Source organism: Lucilia cuprina, chromosome 5, assembly GCF_022045245.1.
Source record: "Lucilia cuprina isolate Lc7/37 chromosome 5, ASM2204524v1, whole genome shotgun sequence".
NCBI classification, from domain to species: Eukaryota; Metazoa; Arthropoda; class Insecta; order Diptera; family Calliphoridae; genus Lucilia; species Lucilia cuprina.
Window position 1 is genome coordinate 34678758 of NC_060953.1, and position 24332 is coordinate 34703089.

Below are 24332 nucleotides of genomic sequence, written 5' to 3' on the forward strand. Positions count from 1 at the left end.
TTTCTAATTGTTTTAAAGTGAAAAATGTTATTTTTTGTTTATTATAAAATCATGTTGAATTAACATGAAACACATATGAAGCAAAATCATAGTTGAAAAATGTTGATTCAACCTTGTTTTAGCCGTTTTTACAATGATTTTTTTCTGTGTGTTCTCTGTGAGTTAACAATCAAAAGCAACAGGTCTCGAGCAAAATTAATGTCGAAAGTTTTAACGTGAGCACCTGCCCCGACGGCCTTATCTCACGGTGGTCTTTTCTTTTCAATGAAGAACTCAGAGGCACATGTTTGTTCATTGGTTTTAACCGGTCCGTGCACAAGTACTTTACCTCTGTGGGGTATCTGTTGTTTTCGGCAACAGCACCGAACTTATCCTGAAATATTGACCTTACATCAGTCTTTTAACCGCCACTTCCTCTCCCCGCGAATTTGGGTTTACACCACAGTCACTACGTGGATCCCGAAGGAAGCACAACCAACTGACCAACCAGACATAGTCCTGTTGGCAACTGGCCACCCGTAGTACCAGATTATGCGGTGCTCTGGTCTGACCTCTTTTAATCTATGCAAGGACTAAGTCAAATAGTAGACTGTAAAAAATTTTTCATTCCCGGCCAGACTGGAAGTATTGGGCACCTCTTAATACCCCGGGATTGCTATAACACCAATGCTGAGGCTTCACCAAGGTAACATGACCCCGGGGGGAAGGTCTCGAGCAATGGCAACAAGTACTTGTACATGGACTGACAGAACCATCTGGCGTAGTAGAAGTTCTAAGGAGTGATTGTGAGTCGTCTCCTAAGCCCGCTCTATGGTTGAAAAAGGTAACTGTGAAATAAGTCCTTCTTGTATGTGTTTGTTTCATCCACTGTTTAGTTATCGTTGTCCTTAACATTATTATTAATTGCTGCCTAGCTATGTTACTATATACAGAATAAAATGATATTTTAACAGCAGTTAGTATATAACCAAACTTGATTTTATAGTTAACGCCTTAAGGTATAGCGTATTTTGTTCAAAAATGCTCGCTAATTCCTTCTGTTTGGTTATCATTCGGTATAATTTGACGTCTAAGCAAGTGCTTTAAGCCAAATACACTGTCTCTCAGCAGTTAATCTCATTCGTGTCAAGATTTCAATGCAAAATATTTTCTGACGCACACAAATCTTAAATGTAATCAAATGTGACACTGCTATTTACACTGATTAGTTGTTGTTGGTTTTTTTCGGCTTTTTACTGCTAATATTGTTGCTGTTATAGTTGTTTTTGTGCGACCTATTTGGATAAAGGAATATTTCAATAGAAATGCTGATGCTGAAATAATATAGGGCATTAAAGAGCTTAAAGCGTATTGTAAACATGTAGTCATAGTTAGTTGAAAATCCAATGAGTAAAAGCAGTGTAGAAAAGGACCCAAATGAAGTTGACATAATAGAAGCAATCAAGAGTTAATCTTTGAAATGGCAAATATGTTTGCGTACTAACATACACATATGCACATCAGAGGGCGTATGTGTGTACATGAGAAAATTTATGTGTTTAAGGAAAAATGTAAATAATTTGAAATGTATTAAAGACTGCTTAACAATCGTACAGTTTTGGGTAATGGAAAAGCATAAGGAAATTAAAGTTTAAATCTTTTAGGTAGATGTAGACAAACTTTAGTAAATTTTAGGTAACCACCATGAGGCATACTGGTCTATTTGCATTTTGCCCATGGGATTACGAGTGTATTCACGGTGTTTTCTTTTGGTTTTCAGTTTTTCTGCGTTGGAATGAGTTTCGTTTCAGAAACTTCTTCTTTTGAGATTGATTTGGTCGACAAGCTCATCTTCACCATAACCTGATTACTTTACATCACTTTCTTGTAGGATTCCGTATGATGTGACTTTGTCATTATATGTATAAGAAAACGGAAAGCTCCGAATAATTCTTTTTGGTTTTATTTAACTTCTTTGAAATTGATTCTCTTTGCATCAGGGGATTTGAAAGTGTCTTATATATTTAACTTCTTTGAAATTGATTCTCTTTGCATCAGGGGATTTGAAAGTGTCTTATATATCCTTCGGAGTTTATTGGGATTGACCCAATAGAATCTGCCGAAACATCTGAATTAATATCATCTTCGGTATCTTGATTTTTTCCTTCTCTATCGACATTCGCTTCACTTGATTCTTTTTGAGATTTTGAATGATAATATTGTTATTAACTTGAGAGGATTTAAGCGTCCAAATCACCACATGCATTTGAATTGTGATTGCGCTTAGCGCTTTGTCCACCTCCGTAGTAGTCATTTGCTCACAATAGAAGGATGACGCGTATGCAGATCAACACTTGTCCTGCCGTAGTAGCCCTTTTGAGGACTGATAGGAGTCACTAGTCAAGCTCAATCTAACTGCGACAGTCATTGGTTAGAGCCGATAGAAGGGCGGTCCAATAATCAGGTGAAAACACCCAATTGATGCTATGAGCACTTCCATGTTCCTGCAAACATTCTCATCATCTAAATACTCACACCAGTGCCTTCCTGGACCTCTTAAAGTCGCTCGAAGAACCACAACTACTGACATTAGAACATTTTCTTCAATTCTTTAATGTGTGCTAATTAATTATCCACATATGTACATATATCAAATTATAAAAGTCTACGACTACAAATAAAATTTATTTTGCCCTAAAAAGGGAAATAAAACTTTTTTAATTATTCTAAGCTAAACCTAAACTTTAAGGATTCTCCCTCCGGTTTCCTATGCAACATAGTATTAGAGCGGTAAATATACAAAGTTGTTGATTTATTTTTAAAAAGGCTCAAGAAAACTTTTAAACATTTGTTGTTCTTTATAATTTATGTTATCGATTTTTAACACCCCCGACCCCTCGAAATACTGGTACTTGAGTAAAATGAAAAAAACACCATAAACTTGCCTTCACCGTAAGACAAGAAAGAAAAGTTTATATATTTCAACACATTATCATATTTACACGTTTATCAATGAATTTCATTTCACGCACAACAAATACAAAAAAATCAAATCAAATAAAATAGAGAAGGGATGTTAACGTTAAGTGCCTTGACATCTGAGCCACACATATTTTGTCTCTGCCAAATGTGATGATAAAGGATTTTTCATGAAGAATTTTAACAAAAATATTTGCCTTTGTTTTAGCCTGAGTTTAATTTTTCCCATTGTTTTAGCATCATGTTAACATTTGGTAAGACAAATGTTTTATGAGCAAAACGAGACAAAAAGTAAAATTAAAGCAGACATCAAGGATTCTTTTTTGATTTTTTTTATGAACATTTTATTACATATTTCATTTTGTTGGAAGTAGTTTGCTAACGAGTAACTTAAAGTAAGGTTATGCTTGACATAAAATTTTTAACTTTTAAAGTATACTTTTAGGTGGGAAATTATTAAATATTTATAGTATATTTCAGGGTTAAATAAAATTGTTATAAAAAAATTGTAGCATATTTTATTGCGTAATTGTCAGGTGATGAAATTTGCTGTAAAGCAAATAAATTTTATTTTTAGCAACCAAAAAAAAAAATAATTTATATTTTGTTTAGAATTTAAAAAAAAGCATTTAAAATTGCAATTATTTTAGATATTTTTAAAAATAACAATTTCTGAAAACAGCATATGTAGTTAAAAACTCATTTGATTAGAAATTTATATAAAATTCAAAAGTTTTCTAATTTGTTGTTAGGTTTCCAGCAAATAATAATATTTTCTTTAGCAACCTAAAAGTATGCCACAACATTTTTTATTAAAATCATAGCAAACTTTTTCAATTTCTACTTTTACAAACATGTTTCATATTGTTCTCCTTTTGTTGTTGTTTTTATAATGAAATTTAGCAATAAGTAGCACACATGTAAATACTCTTCTAAATACTTGAACAACAAATATCCTTCACATATTAGATCTAATAAAAATTCAATTATTTCTTTACATCTTGTACAATGAGAAAAATGCCAACATTCAAACACTTACATACATCTACGTGTCTACCAAATAAACCCTAATGATAATAAACAAAGTTTTTATGACTGCCTCCTTTCAAAAAAACAAAACACAAAAAAAGTTTTTTGAGTAGTGTCACTCACACTGACATGTAAGGACATGTGTACATACATATACAAGTACATCACTTAACTACGATAAACCATAATTTCATTTCATTGTATTTAACTAATACATGCTCATGAAGATAGAATAATCCTGCAGTTCAGAATGTCTGTTCCAAACTAGAGACTAAAAGTTCACTATTTACTTTACTTAATATATTCTTGATTCCTAGCAGAACAGCTGGGTATACTACATATTCTCTTCCTTCCTGTTAAAACACACATGCTAACATTTACTGAAAATATCTGATTACCAAATAACAATAATCTATGTTTGCTATTTTATTTGTATTTTTTGTTAAGGAATTGTGTGGTAAAAGAATCTATTTAGGACGAGATCCCTGTTATGTATAGATATTTAAATGTTCAGTTAAAGTTAATGAGAAATAAGTATAATAAAACTAAAGAAACAAAAAAAAAAGAACAATCATCATGTTAAGTCTAGTGTATTAAACCTTTTCGTAATAAAAGAAAATAATTTAATTTAGTACTACAATGTATATTTCGGTCTAACTTACCAACTGCGATTTTAAGCAGAGGTAGAGCACATAATTTAAAATAGTTTCATGCTCTCATTTGGTTTAAGAGTTAAACACATTAAGGATTTATAATAGTCTATTAGAGGATTGTTTCTTGAGATTTTTTTTAAATAATTCTATTTTTGTCACACACTATTTCGCTCAGGGATCAATTATGTTCAAAATTATAATAATCAATCCAAAATTTCTCAAAGCTCTCCTACAAATGTATATTATTTTCAGAAATCGATTTATCATACAAATATCGGTTTTAAAGGAAAATCTTCTGCATGTAAATATAACATGAAGAAATATCTTAATACAAACATAAATTTGTATTGGTCCACAATTGGTAATAGCTAAAATATAAGGCCTACTTCCGAAAATCAATTAAACGTGCGTATTTAATCGATCAATCAAATATGTTTTGCTTATGTGTCAATCACTCTGCTCTCTACATTTTTCCTAATCGGTATATAATTAGTCATAGCTCCCATATAAGGTCCATTTCCGAAAATCGCATAAACGCACATCTTGGTAAAATTCAAAGTGAATATGTTTTGTAATAAATGGCTATGCGAAATTTTTCCCGTATCGGTTCATAATTGGTCACAACTTCCATATAACAATATAATTAACTATAAGTAATCGGGATAAAATTCAACTTGGATAGAGTTTGTATAAGATATTTTTCGGATCGGTCTATAATATGTCATCTAAAAATCACTTAATATCACATAGTTCATTATTAAATTATTATTTCCAGATAAAATTCGACATGAGCATATTCTGTGTACAGATAAATCATCCTGCTAAAATGTTTTACAATTGACCCATTATCGCTCATACATATCTCCCATAAAAGGTCATCAACATCGATTCAAAAAACAATTAATCGAATATAATTCCTGAAAAAATAACGACCTCGGAATTAAAAGTGACAAATCATTCTGGTAAATTTTTGGCAAAGGCCCATAATACACACGTATAAAGTTTTTATCTGATAATCCCTTAAAATACATCTTTTCGACCCTATCAAAATATATTTCATATATACATACATAAAAAAAATGACTAAATGATAACACACTTCGGAAACAAAAGACTATTAATGATTCTTATTAAATCTTGAAACATAAAATTTAATATAGGGTCCTGAGTCAATATTAAAATGACATCGTATTTTAGTTAATTTTTATAATCTTCACTACTATACAACGATGGATATCATGTTTGTGCTAATGTTTGTAATGCACTAAAATATTGGTCACCTTAAAGTATAAAAATAGTCTCAACTTAGTGTCAGCAGAATATCCTTACCCTATCACGCGTGCTGTAATGACAATATTGAGCTCCTCTGTTTTACACACACAGAAAGAAAATAGATTTTCTGTACAAACCAATAAAATAACTTTTAACTCCTTATTTATAAGTACTTATATAAGTAGTGATTTGAGGGCGAGTCTAGTATGTATTTTCCTCCAGTAACATCGTTAAAATGAGTAAGTAGTGAAAAGCGTTTTTTTTTATAAACTTTTTATGCTTTGTATAAATCAAAAATTCACAAAAATTTCTTAAATTTAAAAAAAATGTAACATTGAAAGAGCAGTAAAGTACATGTGTACTGTAAATATATGAAAGTTAATTCAATATTTAACACTTGTGGAAATCAAAAATAAAGCTTTAATGAATAATATTTGAACAATTTGACAAATATTAACTTATAAAACCTACAGATTTGTATTTTTCAGAATTTTGTTTTTATTTTCTTGTGTTGTGCCTCAAGCTCATTCATATTTACTTATTTATCGCATGAAATTCTAATATGTTAAACATATTATATAGAAGTACATACATAAATACATACATACCATATGTATCTATATCAGACATTTATCATGAGATATAACAAAATATAAACCTGATATTTGTTTCCCTGACACGGAAAGAAAATATGAAGACAACGTTAGCTCAAAAATTAAGTACATAATTTATGATGAAATATTATTCCCTTTGGAAAAATCAAATTTTCTTATTTTCCAACTCTACACTTACTTTGTGGTAAAACGCTATTACCACCACATGTGCCTTAAACTTGACACCATTAATTCGCAGCATTTACAAAATACATCTACATTTGTTGGTATTTTTTTCTGTTCTATATCTAATGTACTTCCTGCTCATTCGTTTTTTTATAACATCTCAAAAATTATGCTCATATCATATTCTTGCTAAGTAAAAGTGTAAGTGAGTCATTTTATCGTATATTATTTTCAAACAAACCAGACTGTATGTCACAAATTTCAAAAGTCATTTTAAAATAATTTAGCAACATGTTTGTGTGTTTTTGTCTTTCTTTAAAAATTTACTTGCTACATTTTTCTGTTATCTTTGAGGATTTTGGCAAAATAAGAAAGGAAAATAAGCCTCGAAAATTATACTTTATCATGTACTTTACAAGTTTTTACTACACGATTCATACTCAAGTTTACTGCTCCTGCCATTGTCATACATTTTGCCAAAGACAAAAGGAAAAAATATCTTATAGTAAATTATGCTTGTAATTTTTAGTGTATGTGTGTGTGCGTTTTTTCTAAACCTACTAGTATTTTTATTCTTAAAATAAAATTTAAATCATTCCTTTTTGTGTCATTTAATATGACATCCTATGATAATAGGCAAATAATTTATGCATTTGTGATGAGTTTAAATTTTCCCTTTTTGCAAATTTCATTAAAAAAATTAAAATTTATTATGCTGACATATGGGGGAAAACTAATAAGAAAACATATAGTGTAGCTCATTATTTAAAATTAATCTGTAAGGAGAATAGGGTAGAAAGGGGGATCATTCGCCATCTACTAAACCCGAATAAAATACCGAGTAATCGATTTTATCCCCTTTTTAAATTTCATTTCCGTTTATCAATTATCTATCAATCCTGAAAGTTTTAATGATTAATTTTATATGTAGACGTAGGAATACGCCGTTAATTTTTTTTCAATGGACTGTAATAATATTTAATTATGTGAATTTTTGTGCAAAATTTTTTAGTTCACGTGATTAAAAAAATATTATGATTGGTTATATAATGTCAATAATAGTGAACAATAAGGGAAAATAAAGGTGGGCGGTATAGCCCTTTTTGATCAGTGCGGAAATGTCAAAAAATATGCACATTTAGATGACAAACCAATGATTGAGTCGGATAAAACTAAAGCCCACATATCTAAGTATACAATTCAAGATCAAAATTGAGAATATGTATTCTGGTTTTAATTGGAAAAGACCTCAAAAACAGAGTGGCGTATGGTCCCCCTTCTTCTACCTTATATGCTCAATTGTGTTTTAAGCTCTAAAACAAAAAAGTACACTTTGAAGAGTTCTCCTTTTCTCTTCCTTTCCCTTCCTCTGGTGGATTCGCGCCTGACCTAATAACAAGGATTAAAATTATTCAATTGAATTTGCTATATATAATTGTTTAAAACGATCGACGATGTCGTCCAGAACCAAAACAAATCGGAAAACTAATGTTCAAAACAAGTATGAAATTGTAGTCGCTCGAGGACGAAATGTTGAATAAAATTGTGACATTTAAGTCAAATTTTGAACTAAGGTCAAATAAGGTCCTATAATTATAAAACTCATGATGGATATCAAGGCTAGTATAGAACATGGTTTTTCAAATTTTTGTCGAGATACGAGTATATTTAACATAATTATGAACTTAAAAACCCTATTCGGCGGGTTCAGATGTATGGGTGCTAGGTGAAATAATGGACCGATATTAAACATTTTCAATAGGGTTCGTCTCTGGTACCGTAGAAGAGCATGTGCTAAATTACCTCAAAAATTGGGGGGTTCACTTGTCTGGGGACTAGGTGAAATAATGTACTGGTCTTAACCATTTTCAATTTCAGACAAAATTCTGCCTTAACTCGCACATTAGGACGTTTTCAAAATTACGATGAAATTTGTGATAAAATTAACATAAATGGCTCTAAAAAATCTGTAGATTTCAATCCTTAAGTCCTGTTATTGGAGCTATATAATAAAATTTTGTTATACAAAAATGTTAATGTTTTAATACAGCAAATAAATGTTTAATTAAATTGTTAAAATTCTTTCAAAGTATGTAATTTGACAAACCTACAAAAAAAAAACGAATTAAACTACCATCCTACCAAATGAAAAAATATCCTACAAAATTTGGTGGAAAAAGTCCAAAACGGCAATGCTGGATTAGATAATGTTACAGAAGTTCACCCAGTTGATGAAAATATCACCATAGAAAAAGGCCCACACTGCAGGTGTTCACGTAAAGCACTTTCATACACAATTTTCTTTAAGAATAATATTTAATGTTTTATAAAATATTTCTAACAAATAGAAAGTTTTCCGAATTTTTTTAAAGGAAAAATTTCATTAAAAATTTTGAAAAATTGTCCATAATTTAAACATTTAATAGAAATTTTTCTTAAAGAAAAATTGTATCGTATATTTTTTTCAAAATTAAACTTTTGTGTACAATTTTCTATAAAGATACAATTTTTTTAAAGATTAATATCAAAATGAAATTTAGCACAAATAAATTTTATGTAAACATAAATCTATCCACAACATTTCATAATCTGTTCATATCTGGCCGTAGCTTTCATATAAGCTATGGCACAACGTTGTTTTAAATTGCATTTCAAACATTATACTGCCTAAAAAAAGTTTTTTTATGAAATACAAAGTAAATACTAGTATTTTACTTTCATTTTAAGTTCTTTTAGCAAAACTAACCAAAAAACCATTTAATAAAAAGTTTTCCTCTAATTAAAAAAAAAGTGAGAAAAACAATTATACAAAAGTTTTTTGTTTCATTTTGCTCTAAAAATAAAAAACAAAGTTTGTTCAACTGCCAGTAGTTTTATAGTTTTTTTGTTTGTTTTCTCTATTTTTTTCAATTTTCTATTTTTAAATGACCAACATAAATAAAACAAAAACATTTTTAATAATTTATGATTTCTTTCTTTTTTTCACTAAATTTTCTAGTACGAATGCAAAGTGCAAAATTTGAAAAAACGTAAAGTCACCATCCACATCTCCGTCAATGGTGTAAGAGTTGTGCTTAAAAAACGCCGCAGAAAAGTAAGTGAAATATATGAAGAATTTTTAAACAAGAGATAATATTTTTTTTTGTAATTTTCTTTTAATTTTTAGAAAAAGAATTGGTCGAATGATTGCGAGGAAATAGAATTATTAAATCATCCTGTTTATCGTATATTTTATGTATCCCATGACAGTAGTGATCTCAAAATATTTAGTTATATTGCAAGAGATGCCAGTACAGATACATTTAAATGTTCTGTTTTTAAAAGTCATAAAAAGGTAAGTGTATTTGTTTCCGATTTGTATTTTACCTTCGTTTCAGCGTCTTCGTTATTTAATATTTAATAGCAAACTATGATATATATATTTATGTGCATTTGATTTAATATATTTTTTGTCCATTTTATTTGTACGAAATATGAAAAATTTTCTCTTAATTGTATTGGCAAACTTCCAGTAGTCATATATTTTGTCGGTGGTGTTGGTGGTATAGTCGTCGTCTATTTTTCGTCTTGAGTTTTTTTTTTATTACTGTTGTTGTAGTATTATTTGCATATGATGAGCATTTAAAGAAAAAGTACAATTCAAATTATTTTCATACTTTGGATATACCCTACTTTAGAAAGTGAAGGCAATATGGAACTGTGTGGTTCTTAATTTCATCGTTACATATAAACATACTTCCTGATTAAGCCGTTTTTCCAGAGTCCTCTGCACAAATTTTTAAGGAATTCACAACAGATTCAACCTCAGAACAGTAGAGAAAACGCATAGTTACTACAAATATACTATGTTTACTATAACAATATTTAGTTATCAAAAACATTTAATAGTTATTTTGATTAAATTTAAACGATATTTTAGTTACTGCAAAAATTTTTATGTTTACAGTAATCATAAATTTGAGTATTATTCTCTGAAACAAAATATAATGGTAAAATATTCTAACTGTACTTAATCATAGTATGATATTTAAAAATGGTTACTAGTCATAGTTTTAACCATAATATATTACTCTTAAAACTTGGTTACCACTAGCATGTTTTTTCTCTGTGTGTAATTTCTTTAACAAATTTCATAAAGATTTGTCAATACCCGATCCAAGCCCATATATAATTTCTGTTTAATAGATTCCTAGTCTATCTATTCCTAGTCTATGATATTCTCACTGGCAAAAATCTGTGATAAATTTCGTAATGATTGGCCCATATTGAATCCCCCGGAATTTATTATTTGTAATGCTGAGGCTTCGAGTACATACTTCTGTTTTACCGCTACATTTCTACAAATTACTTGCTGTAAACTTGACTTATTTTTCGACACGGATGCTAAAATGCCCACCTTCCACTTGAAATATAATGAGTTATGAAGCTAGTAAAATGACAATCGAACAAATTTTTTAAAACGGTGATGTTTTTGAATAAAAGTGCTTACTACTCTCGCTTACAACTAGAAAGTAAAAGAAGTACTACTACGCTAGCTTACAGAGAGTTTATTAAGTAAGCCAGCGGAAACATTGTGTTTGTAACGAAAATTTTCTACAAACTGGACCACTGCTTGGCTATTTAATTGCAAGCAAATTTTGGTTTGTACTTACATAACCACTTACTTTTCAACTTACTTACTTTCCGTTTGCATTACTTATAAGTACTATCTCCTAGCTTACAGAGAGGTTTCTGAGTAAACCAGCGATAATATGAACCAGAGTCATAGTGTTTATAAGGCAACTGATCTTTTCACTGGAAAAAATTCAAGCAAAAACTCGATAACGGTTTGTACTTACATAAACACTTACTATTTAGTGACTACTAATTTTCGTCTGCATTACTTATAAGTGCTCTCTAAATGACTTACATATAATCAGATACATAAGTACTTTATTTTAAGTTGTGACGCTTTTTAGCACGCTTTTTGTGCACAGTTATTAACTTTCAATTTAAAAAATTGCTAAATAAAAACTGTAGCTTATTAAAATTTCGTATTCGTTTGCAAAAAATTTCATTCCACAAGTCCATTTTATTTTGGCAATTTTTAGTTTTATTTGCAATTTAAATAAAAATGAAAAATGTATTTTGTACAAACGTACATTCGAACAAGTAAATATGTTCATTTTGCATTTAAGAATGGCGGTGACCATATTAAAAATTTACGATCTAAACATGCACATGGTTTTAACATTTCCTTATTACTTTTTAAAATAGAAAGAAAAACACAAGCAAATGTTTTGAGGGGCAAAAAAAACTTAGTCGTGCTTCCAAATGTATTTTATTTCGGTATAAATAAATAGAAGAAAATTATAAAATTCGGTTCTTTTTTGTTGCCGCAATATTGAGTCTTTTGAATGAGACAAAACTTCTATGTTTATATCTTGTGCGTCTGTCTGTCCGTCTGTCTCACGTTTTGTTTGGGTTTTTGCGGCACATATTGTCGTAAAAGTGTTGCTTTTAAATACAGCTGTTACTTTTGTTACTGCAGTCATATTTTATTGTCATTGTCCTAATAAAATTTATTTAGTTTTCTTTTTTTGTATTTTCCTAAATTGTAGTGTCTTTTATGATACAGAGATTTTTTTAACCACATAAAATAAACAGAATATTTATAAAAGAAACATATAAATAAAGAAATTAATGGACTTGCACGATATGAGGGGTTTCAAATCTGGCAGTATGGCTTAAACAGTAGTAGTAAAGAAGTAGTAAAGAAGAAAAAAAAAATACAAAATATATTTTATGTTTAAATTTTGGTTGTACAACTTATATAGGTTTCACTGTATAAACAACACTTTTTGTGAATGATTCTCAACTAAAACTATCCAAACGAACTATGAACCATTTCCACTAATAAAAATCTTTAAATAGAATTGAAATTGTTTATTTTCTTAATGAAATAATTGTTTGGGCAATTTAATGTTGCTGTAAAATCGAAATTACCCAAAATTTTTCCATTTATATAAATACTCAGACAACTTAAAGAAATCAATATGTTTTAAACTGCTAACACAACCTGAGAGAATTTTGCATATTTTTGCGAGAATTTTTATTTCAAAAATATTTTGTCAAAAATTTATTTTTGCTTTCCAAACGAAATTAAGATTTTCATCTTAATACAAAGAAAGTGGCCGTAATGAACGTGTGTTAAATTTTTTTCTTTTTTTTATTTTAAGTCGATTTTCAATCACTCTACAAGAATTGTTTTTATAAGATATTTTTTGTTGTTCTTCGAATCCTTTTTCATTCGAATGGATAGATACAATAAAACATTGGAACCGAACACATATGATTTATGTTTGTATAAAGTGATTTTAAATTTCAAAATTCAAAATCTTATCAAAAATCTTTTTGTTTATTAGTAAAATCTAGTTTAAGAAATCATCAAAAACATATTTTTCTATTACCAACCACTTAATGAAACTAACATACTCAAGTATTTCTTATAACTTGACAGCCAGCAAGTCATAAATCATCTTCTATTATGATACACTCACAGTTGGATTTGTTTTCTTTTTTTGCACCTGAAAATATATAAATCTGCCAGCATGAAAGTGAACAATACGTTCAGAATTTATTTATGGACATTTAAACGAATATGTTACGTCTTTAGTTATGAATGTATATATTTATATTTGAATTTATGAACATATACATATGTATACATATCTACGAATAATTTTATTATAATTCTAGGAAAAACTCTTTATATTAAACCAACTTAGTTATTTTCTTAGCAAAAGGGCAATTAAAACAAAAACAAATATTAACAAATTAATAACAATCATACGCTTTGTTGTTCAAAAACAAAAAAATACACACTTTTTATTCAAACGAAACATACGTTTCTTTCAAATACAAATACTCTCGAGCAATTTGCGTTCGATCTTTTTGCCACTTTGCTGTATCCAAAATTAGATCCAAAATATTGGACAAGACGTTGAAATAATGATTAATTATTTCACGCAAAAAGAAAGAAAAGCAAAACAAACATAGAATTAAAATATTTATAAATACAAATAAACAAAAGAAGCACCGCCAAATGTTGTTCTTCTTTTTGGTAGCAAAAGAAAGCAAAAACAAAAACTAAAATAAATTCAAGTTTAACAGTGTTGGTTTAGAGTTTTACAAAAATAAATTTGGATTGTTCAGCCAATTTTGTATTCGCAAAATGTTTAAGTATAAGAATTTTTTACACTTTTACCAGTACTTTTAACCAACTGTGAAATATAGTCTTTGATAAAAAATATAATTTTCTTTTGAAGCAAATTAATAAGATTAAGCCTGGTCACCTTACTTTACAATCAACTAGCTCATGCTATATATTCTATTCACACTATCGTGCTTTCAACAGACGGACGGATAAATATGGCTAGATCGGTATAGAAGTTAATAAGAACCCATTATATATATAGTTTTGTTGGTCTATGACCAATATTTCGATGTGAAAAAGAGATTTTCTAAATGAAAATTGCGATCTGCTGAGTGTTCCTAGCTTTTTCAACTTTAAAGCAAGTTGACCCTTAGCCCATATTTCGCCAGCCAATAGGTTGTCAAAAACTTATTACATGGGATTTTTGTTTTCCGCATCTACTGACACTCTGAAACCGACCCTTAATACTATTTAAAACATAAATATTCTAATTTCTTTGAGTACATGGTAACTTCCGTGAAAAGTTTCAAAGTTCAAATGATTTCATCTAACTCTAAACATTTGAAAAACATCTTTCTAATAATTATGTGTTACGTGTTATTATTTGAAAGCATGTATCTAAGTTTTAAATTCCACATATTTATGTCTATAGTGACGTCATTAGTAATCTTAAAAGTCTATAAAATAAATCTTCAATTAAAATAAATATTACTTAGGGAATGTGTGTTAAACACAATTTAAACTGTACATAAATACCCAGCAGTTTTACGAGGAGACAGTGTATCCGAAATTAATCGTATAAAAAAGGCAGTTTCATTGGATTTTTTAAACTCTGAGCATATTATCGGATTGATATTACTAGTCTATTTATGGGTAAGAGCAAGGCTCTCTAAAAAGCACTGTTGCTGTGTTTTACTCGTATTTCCATTCGTTATTATAATGGACTGTGTTCTTCTAAAATTTAGGATATTAACCAATATACCAAAAATAACTGGTCACCAAAGTTGCCAATTTGACAATTTTTCCGTGAAATCTATCTTAAAAAAACAATCGTGAAAAAAATTTATGATAAGCAGTTGAATTTTTCAAAAAGTATTTGGAGATTAATGGAGGTTATTTTCATGTTGAGATTTTTGTAATAATCAATATTTTACATATAAAATGGAGTCTGTGGTATAGTCTAGTCTAGTCTATTGTCTACTATAGCCTATAGTTTAGTCTGCAGCCTATTATGTTCTATAATCTATAGTCTAGTCTACAGTCTTGTCTATAGTCTAGTCTAGTATATAGTCTAATCTATTGTCTAGTCTAGTAAGTAGTCTAGCCTAGTAAATAGTCTAGTCTATAGTCCAGTCCATATTCTACTCTATAGCCTAGTCTATAGTCTAGTCTATAGTCTAGTCTATAGTCTAGTCTATAGTCTAGTATATAGACTAGTCTATAGTCTAGTCTATAGTCTAGTCTATAGTCTAGTCTATAGTCTAGTCTATAGTCTAGTCTATAGTCTAGTCTATAGTCTAGTCTATAGTCTAGTCTTGTCTAGTCTATAGTCTAGTCTATAGTCTAGTCTATAGTCTATAGTCTAGTCTATAGTCTAGTCTATAGTCTAGTCTATAGTCTAGTCTATAGTCTAGTCTATAGTCTAGTCTATAGTCTAGTCTATAGTCTAGTCTATAGTCTAGTCTATAGTCTAGTCTATAGTCTAGTCTATAGTCTAGTCTATAGTATAGTCTATAGTCTAGTCTATAGTCTAGTCTATAGTCTAGTCTATAGTCTAGTCTATAGTCTAGTCTATAGTCTAGTCTATAGTCTAGTCTATAGTCTAGTCTATAGTCTAGTCTATAGTCTAGTCTATAGTCTAGTCTATAGTCTAGTCTATAGTCTAGTCTATAGTCTAGTCTATAGTCTAGTCTATAGTCTAGTCTATAGTCTAGTCTATAGTCTAGTCTATAGTCTAGTCTATAGTCTAGTCTATAGTCTAGTCTATAGTCTAGTCTATAGTCTAGTCTATAGTCTAGTCTCTAGTCTAGTCTATAGTCTAGTCAATAGTCTAGTCTATAGTCTAGTCTATAGTCTAGTCTATAGTCTAGTCTATAGTCTAGTCTATAGTCTAGTCTATAGTCTAGTCTATAGTCTAGTCTATAGTCTAGTCTATAGTCTAGTCTATAGTCTAGTCTATAGTCTTAGTCTATAGTCTAGTCTATAGTCTAGTCTATAGTCTAGTCTATAGTCTAGTCTATAGTCTAGTCTATAGTCTAGTCTATAGTCTAGTCTATAGTCTAGTCTATAGTCTAGTCTATAGTCTAGTCTATAGTCTAGTCTATAGTCTAGTCTATAGTCTAGTCTATAGTCTAGTCTATAGTCTAGTCTATAGTCTAGTCTATAGTCTAGTCTATAGTCTAGTGTCTATAGTCTAGTCTATAGTCTAGTCTATAGTCTAGTCTATAGTCTAGTCTATAGTCTAGTCTATAGTCTAGTCTATAGTCTAGTCTATAGTCTAGTCTATAGTCTAGTCTATAGTCTAGTCTATAGTCTAGTCTATAGTCTAGTCTATAGTCTAGTCTATAGTCTAGTCTATAGTCTAGTCTATAGTCTAGTCTATAGTCTAGTCTATAGTCTAGTCTATAGTCTAGTCTATAGTCTAGTCTATAGTCTAGTCTATAGTCTAGTCTATAGTCTAGTCTATAGTCTAGTCTATAGTCTAGTCTATAGTCTAGTCTATAGTCTAGTCTATAGTCTAGTCTATAGTCTAGTCTATAGTCTAGTCTATAGTCTAGTCTATAGTCTAGTCTATAGTCTAGTCTATAGTCTAGTCTATAGTCTAGTCTATAGTCTAGTCTATAGTCTAGTCTATAGTCTAGTCTATAGTCTAGTCTATAGTCTAGTCTATAGTCTAGTCTATAGTCTAGTCTAGTCTATAGTCTAGTCTATAGTCTAGTCTATAGTCTAGTCTATAGTCTAGTCTATAGTCTAGTCTATAGTCTAGTCTATAGTCTAGTCTATAGTCTAGTCTATAGTCTAGTCTATAGTCTAGTCTATAGTCTAGTCTATAGTCTAGTCTATAGTCTAGTCTATAGTCTAGTCTATAGTCTAGTCTATAGTCTAGTCTATAGTCTAGTCTATAGTCTAGTCTATAGTCTAGTCTATAGTCTAGTCTATAGTCTAGTCTATAGTCTAGTCTATAGTCTAGTCTATAGTCTAGTCTATAGTCTAGTCTTTAGTCTAGTCTATAGTCTAGTCTATAGTCTAGTCTATAGTCTAGTCTATAGTCTAGTCTATAGTCTAGTCTAGAGTCTAGTCTAGAGTCTAGTCTATAGCCTAGTCTATAGTCTAGTCTATAGTCTAGTCTATAGTCTAGTCTATAGTCTAGTCTATAGTCTAGTCTATAGTCTAGTCTATAGTCTAGTCTATAGTCTAGTCTATAGTCTAGTCTATAGTCTAGTCTATAGTCTAGTCTATAGTCTAGTCTATAGTCTAGTCTATAGTCTAGTCTATAGTCTAGTCTATAGTCTATTCTATAGTGTAGTCTATAGTCTAGTCTATAGTCTAGTCTATAGTCTAGTCTATAGTCTAGTCTATAGTCTAGTCTATAGTCTAGTCTATAGTCTAGTCTATAGTCTAGTCTATAGTCTAGTCTATAGTCTAGTCTATAGTCTAGTCTATAGTCTAGTCTATAGTCTAGTCTATAGTCTAGTCTATAGTCTAGTCTATAGTCTAGTCTATAGTCTAGTCTATAGTCTAGTCTATAGTCTAGTCTATAGTCTAGTCTATAGTCTAGTCTATAGTCTAGTCTATAGTCTAGTCTATAGTCTAGTCTAGTCTATAGTCTAGTCTATAGTCTAGTCTATAGTCTAGTCTATAGTCTAGTCTATAGTCTAGTCTATAGTCTAGTCTATATTTTTAATCAGTGTGACCACCTTGAACTGCAGGGTGTATACATATTTTTGTATACTGTACAAGTACTTGTAAAATATACACACGAAAGTAATTATAAAGTTAAATGTAAATACATACATACATATGTATATAAACAACATGAAACACTTACATTTTTCTTAACAGACATTTTCCTTAAATGCACTTTCCATTTTTTATTATATTGTATTTTCTGTTTACATTCAAGATGTAAATAATAAACCTCATGAAATCTTATTATGAATCGTTGAACCGAAAAGAATTAACAACTGTGCGCGCAATTATTGTGGCTGGAAAGAATACCATTAAAATTAATGATGCACTTTTGAATATCGTACAAGAAAGCAGTTACCATAATTTGAGTAGGCTTAATGTGTTTCAAAGATGAGGTACTGGAGCATGTGATTTTTAGAGTACTCGAACAACACTTTTAAAATAAACATAAATATAAAATAAATGTTTATATAGTAGTTCAATTGTAAACCAAAGGTTTATGGATATAATTGCAATTAGTACTTTAGTATTTTCTAACGGAAACTGTAAGACTTAATTAATTTTCTATTTGCTTTTGGAACATAAGTATGAACATCCTGATTAGTGAACTTTTTAAACAACCAACCTCATTGTGACTAAAATAGAACTGCTTCACTTAATTACTATCAAGTTCTAATGAATATAGGGCATAGGAAAAGTCTTTTCCTTAACCATTTCCTTTTCCCATTTGTTTATATTATTGCTGTTTTTGTTTGTTTACCACTTGTAATACATTATGTACAGATGTATGCGAGTGCACTGCGTAAAGTTTTTCTCTTTCTTCTACTTAAAGCTAATTACAATGATAATCATTATCGTCATCACCATCATTCATTGCTGTTGTTGTTGTTATTATTATTGCAGTTTTATTAAATTACTATTTACTGTTGTTTTTGTTATTCTCCTTGTGTCTTTTTACACTTACCCCCACAGACATGTAGACAATTGCAATAAATTACTGTTTATTTAAAAGTTTTGCATTTTGTCGTTCTTTCTCTATCTCTCCCTCTCTTCCATTTACATATTCTACACTCATATGTATGTTGTGGTCTGAAAAAGAAAACTTTTCTTTTTACAAAAGTTTACATGGAAAATGTAATAAAAGTAACAACAAGTAACCAATAAATATTAAAATATGTAAATATAAACTTATTTTATAAAGAACTGTGAGAATAATAGTGTGTGTGTGTATTTTTGTATACATTTAGAAAATGTTGCCCTGAGACATGTTTACTTTTCACTTTTTTGCTGAAAATGCGTAAGAGATTAATGATTTAAGAGAAACAATAAACAAATCAAACTGTGATAAAAAGCATATGTTTATTTACTATTTGTAGAAGAGAGAATAAAGTTAATGATAATTTTTATAATTATAGCAAGAAAAGTTTTGCCATTAAGTGAAAAAAAACTTTTTATTAATAATATTTTATACTGCAACAGCAGCCAGACGAACAAAATTACGTAAATTGCAGAGAGTTTTATAAATTGACTTGAGTTTTTTTTACTCATTTGATGCATGTCCAAGCAGAAACTTGGTAATGACACATACTTACTTAAGAACTTACTTTTTAACGATAACTACATACCGTCTGCGTTAGTTATAAGGAGTCCAGTAAAGACTTCCTTTTATAACCCACACAACTATAGTGGGAAGGATATCATGCATTTATGCTGATGTTTTTTAACACCCAAAAATATTGGTTCAACACCATTATTAATGTATACCAATCGCCTCAGAACCACTTTCTGAGTCGATTTTGCTATGTCTGTCCTTCTGTGTATCTATGTAAAGCTTGTGCTCACACTACGGGTCGCAATTTTTAAGATAATTTAATGAAATTTGGCACATACTTTTATTTGGCCCAAGGACAAACGCTATTGAAAATGGTTGAAATCGGTTCAGCTTTTCGCCTAGCTCTCATACAACCGTGCATCCCGAATAGGGTTTTTGAGCTCATAATTATGTTATATGTTCTCTTATGTTATTTGTTCATTTGGCCCAAGGACGAACGCTATTGAAAATTGCTGAAATCATACAATATGCTTTCAACAATAAGGCTTTTGGGTTCATAATTATGTTAAATGTTCTGTTATATTAATAAAAATTAGACTTTTAGAAGTTTAAATGAAACTGTCGATTTGGTAACGACTTGAAGTTCAAACACGATTAAATTCTATATAAATAACTTTGAAGCAGACGTAAATTGTTCTACCATTTTTTATTAGGATAGATCAATATTTACCCCTACCCTAGAGTATCATAAAGTCGGCCAAGCTCTACTATACTTTACTAATTGTTATTTTATGTACAATTAGTGAGGAAAAAAAAGTATAATTTTCACTGCAAATAACATACTTAAAGTACTTCCAATTTTGGTGAAAACCTATGAACTACATCTAATCTTATTCATAGATGCAATAAAAATCCGATATATGGATGTCAAAAATAAACCGAATTCGTTCAATGACATGCTTATGTTAATTTCATTTGTTTTTCACCATATTTTGATGTACTTCGAATATGTTTTGTAGTGACTTTTTTCCATCTCTTTCCTCACTTTTAACTGGGCTTTCATTTGTAAGAAAATATTTGCTTTATAAAAGCGAAAAATATATAATCGCATTTTTAGATGTGATTAAGATGTCGTTTGTAAAGTATGACATCAATTATTTTTTACTGGGTGTTAGTCATTTTCCCTTAATAATTTTCATATTATTTAAGCCAAATCTTTACTTACCCAGTAAGTAGGCAAGTAATATTGGAGAAAAGTGTAAGTAGTTACTTTTTAGGTGAATAACTACTTATTTTTGTTTGACGATGACCAAAACATAACTGGTTACGAATCTCATTACCCGATTTTCCAGTTTTATGTTTACTATGTTATTGATGACGACATCTCATTACCAAGTAATATATGAAATAACTACATTACCTACAGTACACGTTACCAAAATTTAAAAATATTTTATTCGTAATTCTGAAAAATTAGTTAAAAATACATTAAAATAACTTCCTAAGAATGACTTTAAAAGTCGGGAATTTGGAATTAAATAAAAAGAACATCACACCTATGACAATCAATGTTTAAATCATTTAAGTAAGATTTTATTATAACCACCAGTAAATTCTACATATTTTCTTTGGAAGTTCTTTTTTGCTGGATGGTTATGAAATAAAGCATGAGAAGTCATATGACTTTGTATAAAGATGCAATGGGAGTTCCATCTTGCTGCTAGTTGGATCTACATAACTAAACGATCACAGCAAAGTATTAATTAAAAAAAGCCGAAATATGTACCCAGACATGAATCCATACTATGATATCTTGAAATCATTCGTTCATATGTTGCCAGACCAGTCAAAAAGGTGTTTTTCGCCGAACTATAGTCGGGAAAAAGGAAAATTCCTTTACGAATAATATTTACACATCCATGTAGAACGTTCTGTTACTGGAGCGCATGGCTTCTCCTCAAAACAGAGTATTCGAAATTAATTTGATTTGTTCTCGGTTTTGGAAATACAAAACCGATGTTAACAGAATGTTTTCCATAAAGATACATTTAAGAAAAACTTATAATTTGTTATTTTTAACAAAAATTAATTAAATAAAATGTACATTTGTAGGGGAGCTATATATTGTCCCACTGTGTAATGTAGGGAATTAATAGATAAAATCTGATTGTATAAAGGAATTGATTTAAGTAGTAAAAATGCTATTTTCCAAAGAGAATTCCACATGTTTAAGAGAATTTGTTAACAGAAAAAGCTTTAAAAAAGCTTACAAACACACACATGTTTTAAATGGAAACATTCTCAACGATCGCTGAGTGAGTAAGCTAATAGAAGCAATACACAACACATTATAGATCAGTTCATTTAGTACTACACGGCGTATAAGTTGTAACGAACTACAGAAAAACGCGTCTCATACATTAAGCAAACAACGGCGCATCGCATATATAAATATAATTTAAAACAATACAAATTTAAATAAAGAACAAATATATTTTATATGGAAAATTTAAATGAAATGAAAAATTCAAAGTGTATGTAAAATGATTAAGAAATAAAAAAATAATAAATAAATAAATATATAAGAGAAAATAAAAACAAATACAACAACAAAGTAAATTATTAATTAATTAAAAAACCAAACAACAAAAATAATAATTATAAAAATTTATGAAATTTTTAACTGCAACCAGAAAAAATTTTATTTTTTTCTTTTATACAGAATTCAAAGTGAACAAGTAATTATATTAAAAATAATTAACTGAAATTTCAAAATTTTTCAATACAAATCTATTCTTAGAATACCTGCACCCAAAACAACAACAAAAAAGTGAAAAAATAAGGTGTTTTGAAAGTGTCAAAAAATATAATGTTTTAAAAGAAAATACCGAAAACTGAAAAATAAATATAATATTAAAAACAAATACCTAGAAATTTGTTTGTCAATTTATCAAAAAATTGTATTTGTTGTTTAAAACAACTGCGAAGTTTCATGTTGCCATTAAAAATTTGCTGCAAAAAAAAAGAAAATCAAAATGAAAATAACAACAATATTTCTTGATTTGAGTGAAAAAGCAAACACCATAAAACACAAAAAAAAAATTAACAAAAAAAAACAATTTCCCATATTTATTTTTCTACAACAAACAAATTTTTGCACATTAAACTTAATTTATTTATATTGGACTCGTATAATCATACTATGCCACCAGTTTATGTTGTCATGGCTATTTCGTTTTAAACGTCATATCTTAATAATTAAAAGAGTCATTTTGATGTCTTTTGGGCCCCAAAGGAATGCCATCTTTTACGCACACGTACAAGATCTCTTGTCATAAAATCGCCTTTTTTTAAATTTATATAGACACATGTGACTTATGTATATATATATATATTTTAGTTAAATTTAAATATTTTATAAAGTTTTGTGATTAAAAACATTTTAATATTGTTTTAGATACCCTACAGCATTATTTGAGTGTAAATTTATAGATTGTAAAAACTCTCATACTCAGCAAAAACAAAACGAAGTAATTCCTAAAGAATAACATTTATCACCACTTCAAAAGAAGCACTATTTGTTTAAATGATGTTTATTGACTTCCAAAGAACCGAAATGATTCAAATAAAAAGATCTAATAATAATACATAGCTTTCACGGTTGTTAGATCTGACAATGTTGTCAGAAAAATGTTCGGAATATGTCTACGCTGTAAGATCTAACAACAGTTATTTCAATCCCTAATTTGAGCTTTTAACTGTGACACTCGATTATTTCGTGTATATTAAAATCGTGATGTCATTGGAAACAAGTATTTACCACCATCGCTTACAAGTAATTAGTAACATAAGTCAATGTAGTTCTTTTATATCTTCAAAGAAATGATGACTTAGGAATTAGACATTATTTATAAACCATTCCAAGCAAAAATTGCATTAGTTTCGCAACTAGTTCTAGAACGCATAATTATAGCCTGAACTCGTTCTACTTTGGCGTTGTGACCAATGGTTTTTGTTTGAAATTGTCACTTTCGGAACTGGTTCTGAGGAAGCGTTATGGAGTCGACACTCGTTCTTTGGAAATGTTCTAGAATTAGTTCCTTAATCAAAATGATTTTTGTTCGAATTTTTCATCCTCAGAACTAGTGCCAGGGAAGCTTTACAAAACGTATACTCTTTATGTAAAAAAGTTAATTTTTTCAGCGTTTTTTGTTCGAAATTATTAAAATTAGGTCAAATTTTGAAAACTACCCAGTAAAAACTTTCATTACCATGTAAAAAAATAAAATGCATTTTATTTTTTATTTTAACACGGTGATGTCATTGAAGGCAAGTACTTACCACAAACAATTACAAGTAATTAGAAAAAGTAGTCATTGTAAATCACATTAATAAACATATACAGCATTGTTATCTTCACTGGCAAGATGACTAATGAATTAGAAAGTATTTATGTAACTCATTATTAGTAAGACCTTATTAAACTATATCTATGTAATCGAGACCATATGTAGTAGTCATTGAAAAATATGTTCTTAGGTAAGTAATTACAATTAAAAGCCATTACCAAGTTTTTGCTAGGTATTATTCAATTAGGGTATCTTTAAGCCTTATAGTTCAATTTTATGCAATATTAAAGATGTGAACGCATTTTCTATTTCAATAAAAATATGTTTATGAATTTTTATTGAAACTAGTTCCTTCAAAACTCTTTGGAAATATTTTAGAAACATAACAATGTTCCGAGAAACAATTTCTAGTAGTATAATCTGAAGTGGTTCTCTTTGCATTCGTTCTAGAACTAGTTGTGTTTAGAACAGGTTCTAAAATTTTTTCCTGGGAATTATTAAAATCAGGACGATATGTAGTAGTCATTGAAAAGTTTATTTATAGGAAGGTAGTTACAATTGAAAGACATTATCAGTTTTTGCTGGGTATTGTAGCAAATAGATATTTAATTTTATTTTAATACTCTCACGGGTTGA

At 29.3% G+C, this 24332-nt stretch overlaps 1 protein-coding gene across 4 annotated transcripts in view; it reads left to right on the forward strand.

Moving 5' to 3' along the window:
- LOC111688019 (capon-like protein) overlaps positions 1–24332 on the forward strand; it is a 292117-nt gene that overhangs the window by 224616 nt on the left and 43169 nt on the right. For 2 of the 4 annotated variants that reach the window (XM_046951998.1, XM_046951997.1), the window contains exons 3-4: positions 9690–9785; positions 9858–10025. In XM_046951998.1, the coding sequence (XP_046807954.1) occupies positions 9690–9785; positions 9858–10025 (264 nt within the window). Of the gene's footprint in view, positions 1–9689; positions 9786–9857; positions 10026–20881; positions 22086–24332 lie in introns of those variants that run through there. The other 2 variants (XM_046951994.1, XM_046951995.1) reach the window with 2 other exon arrangements.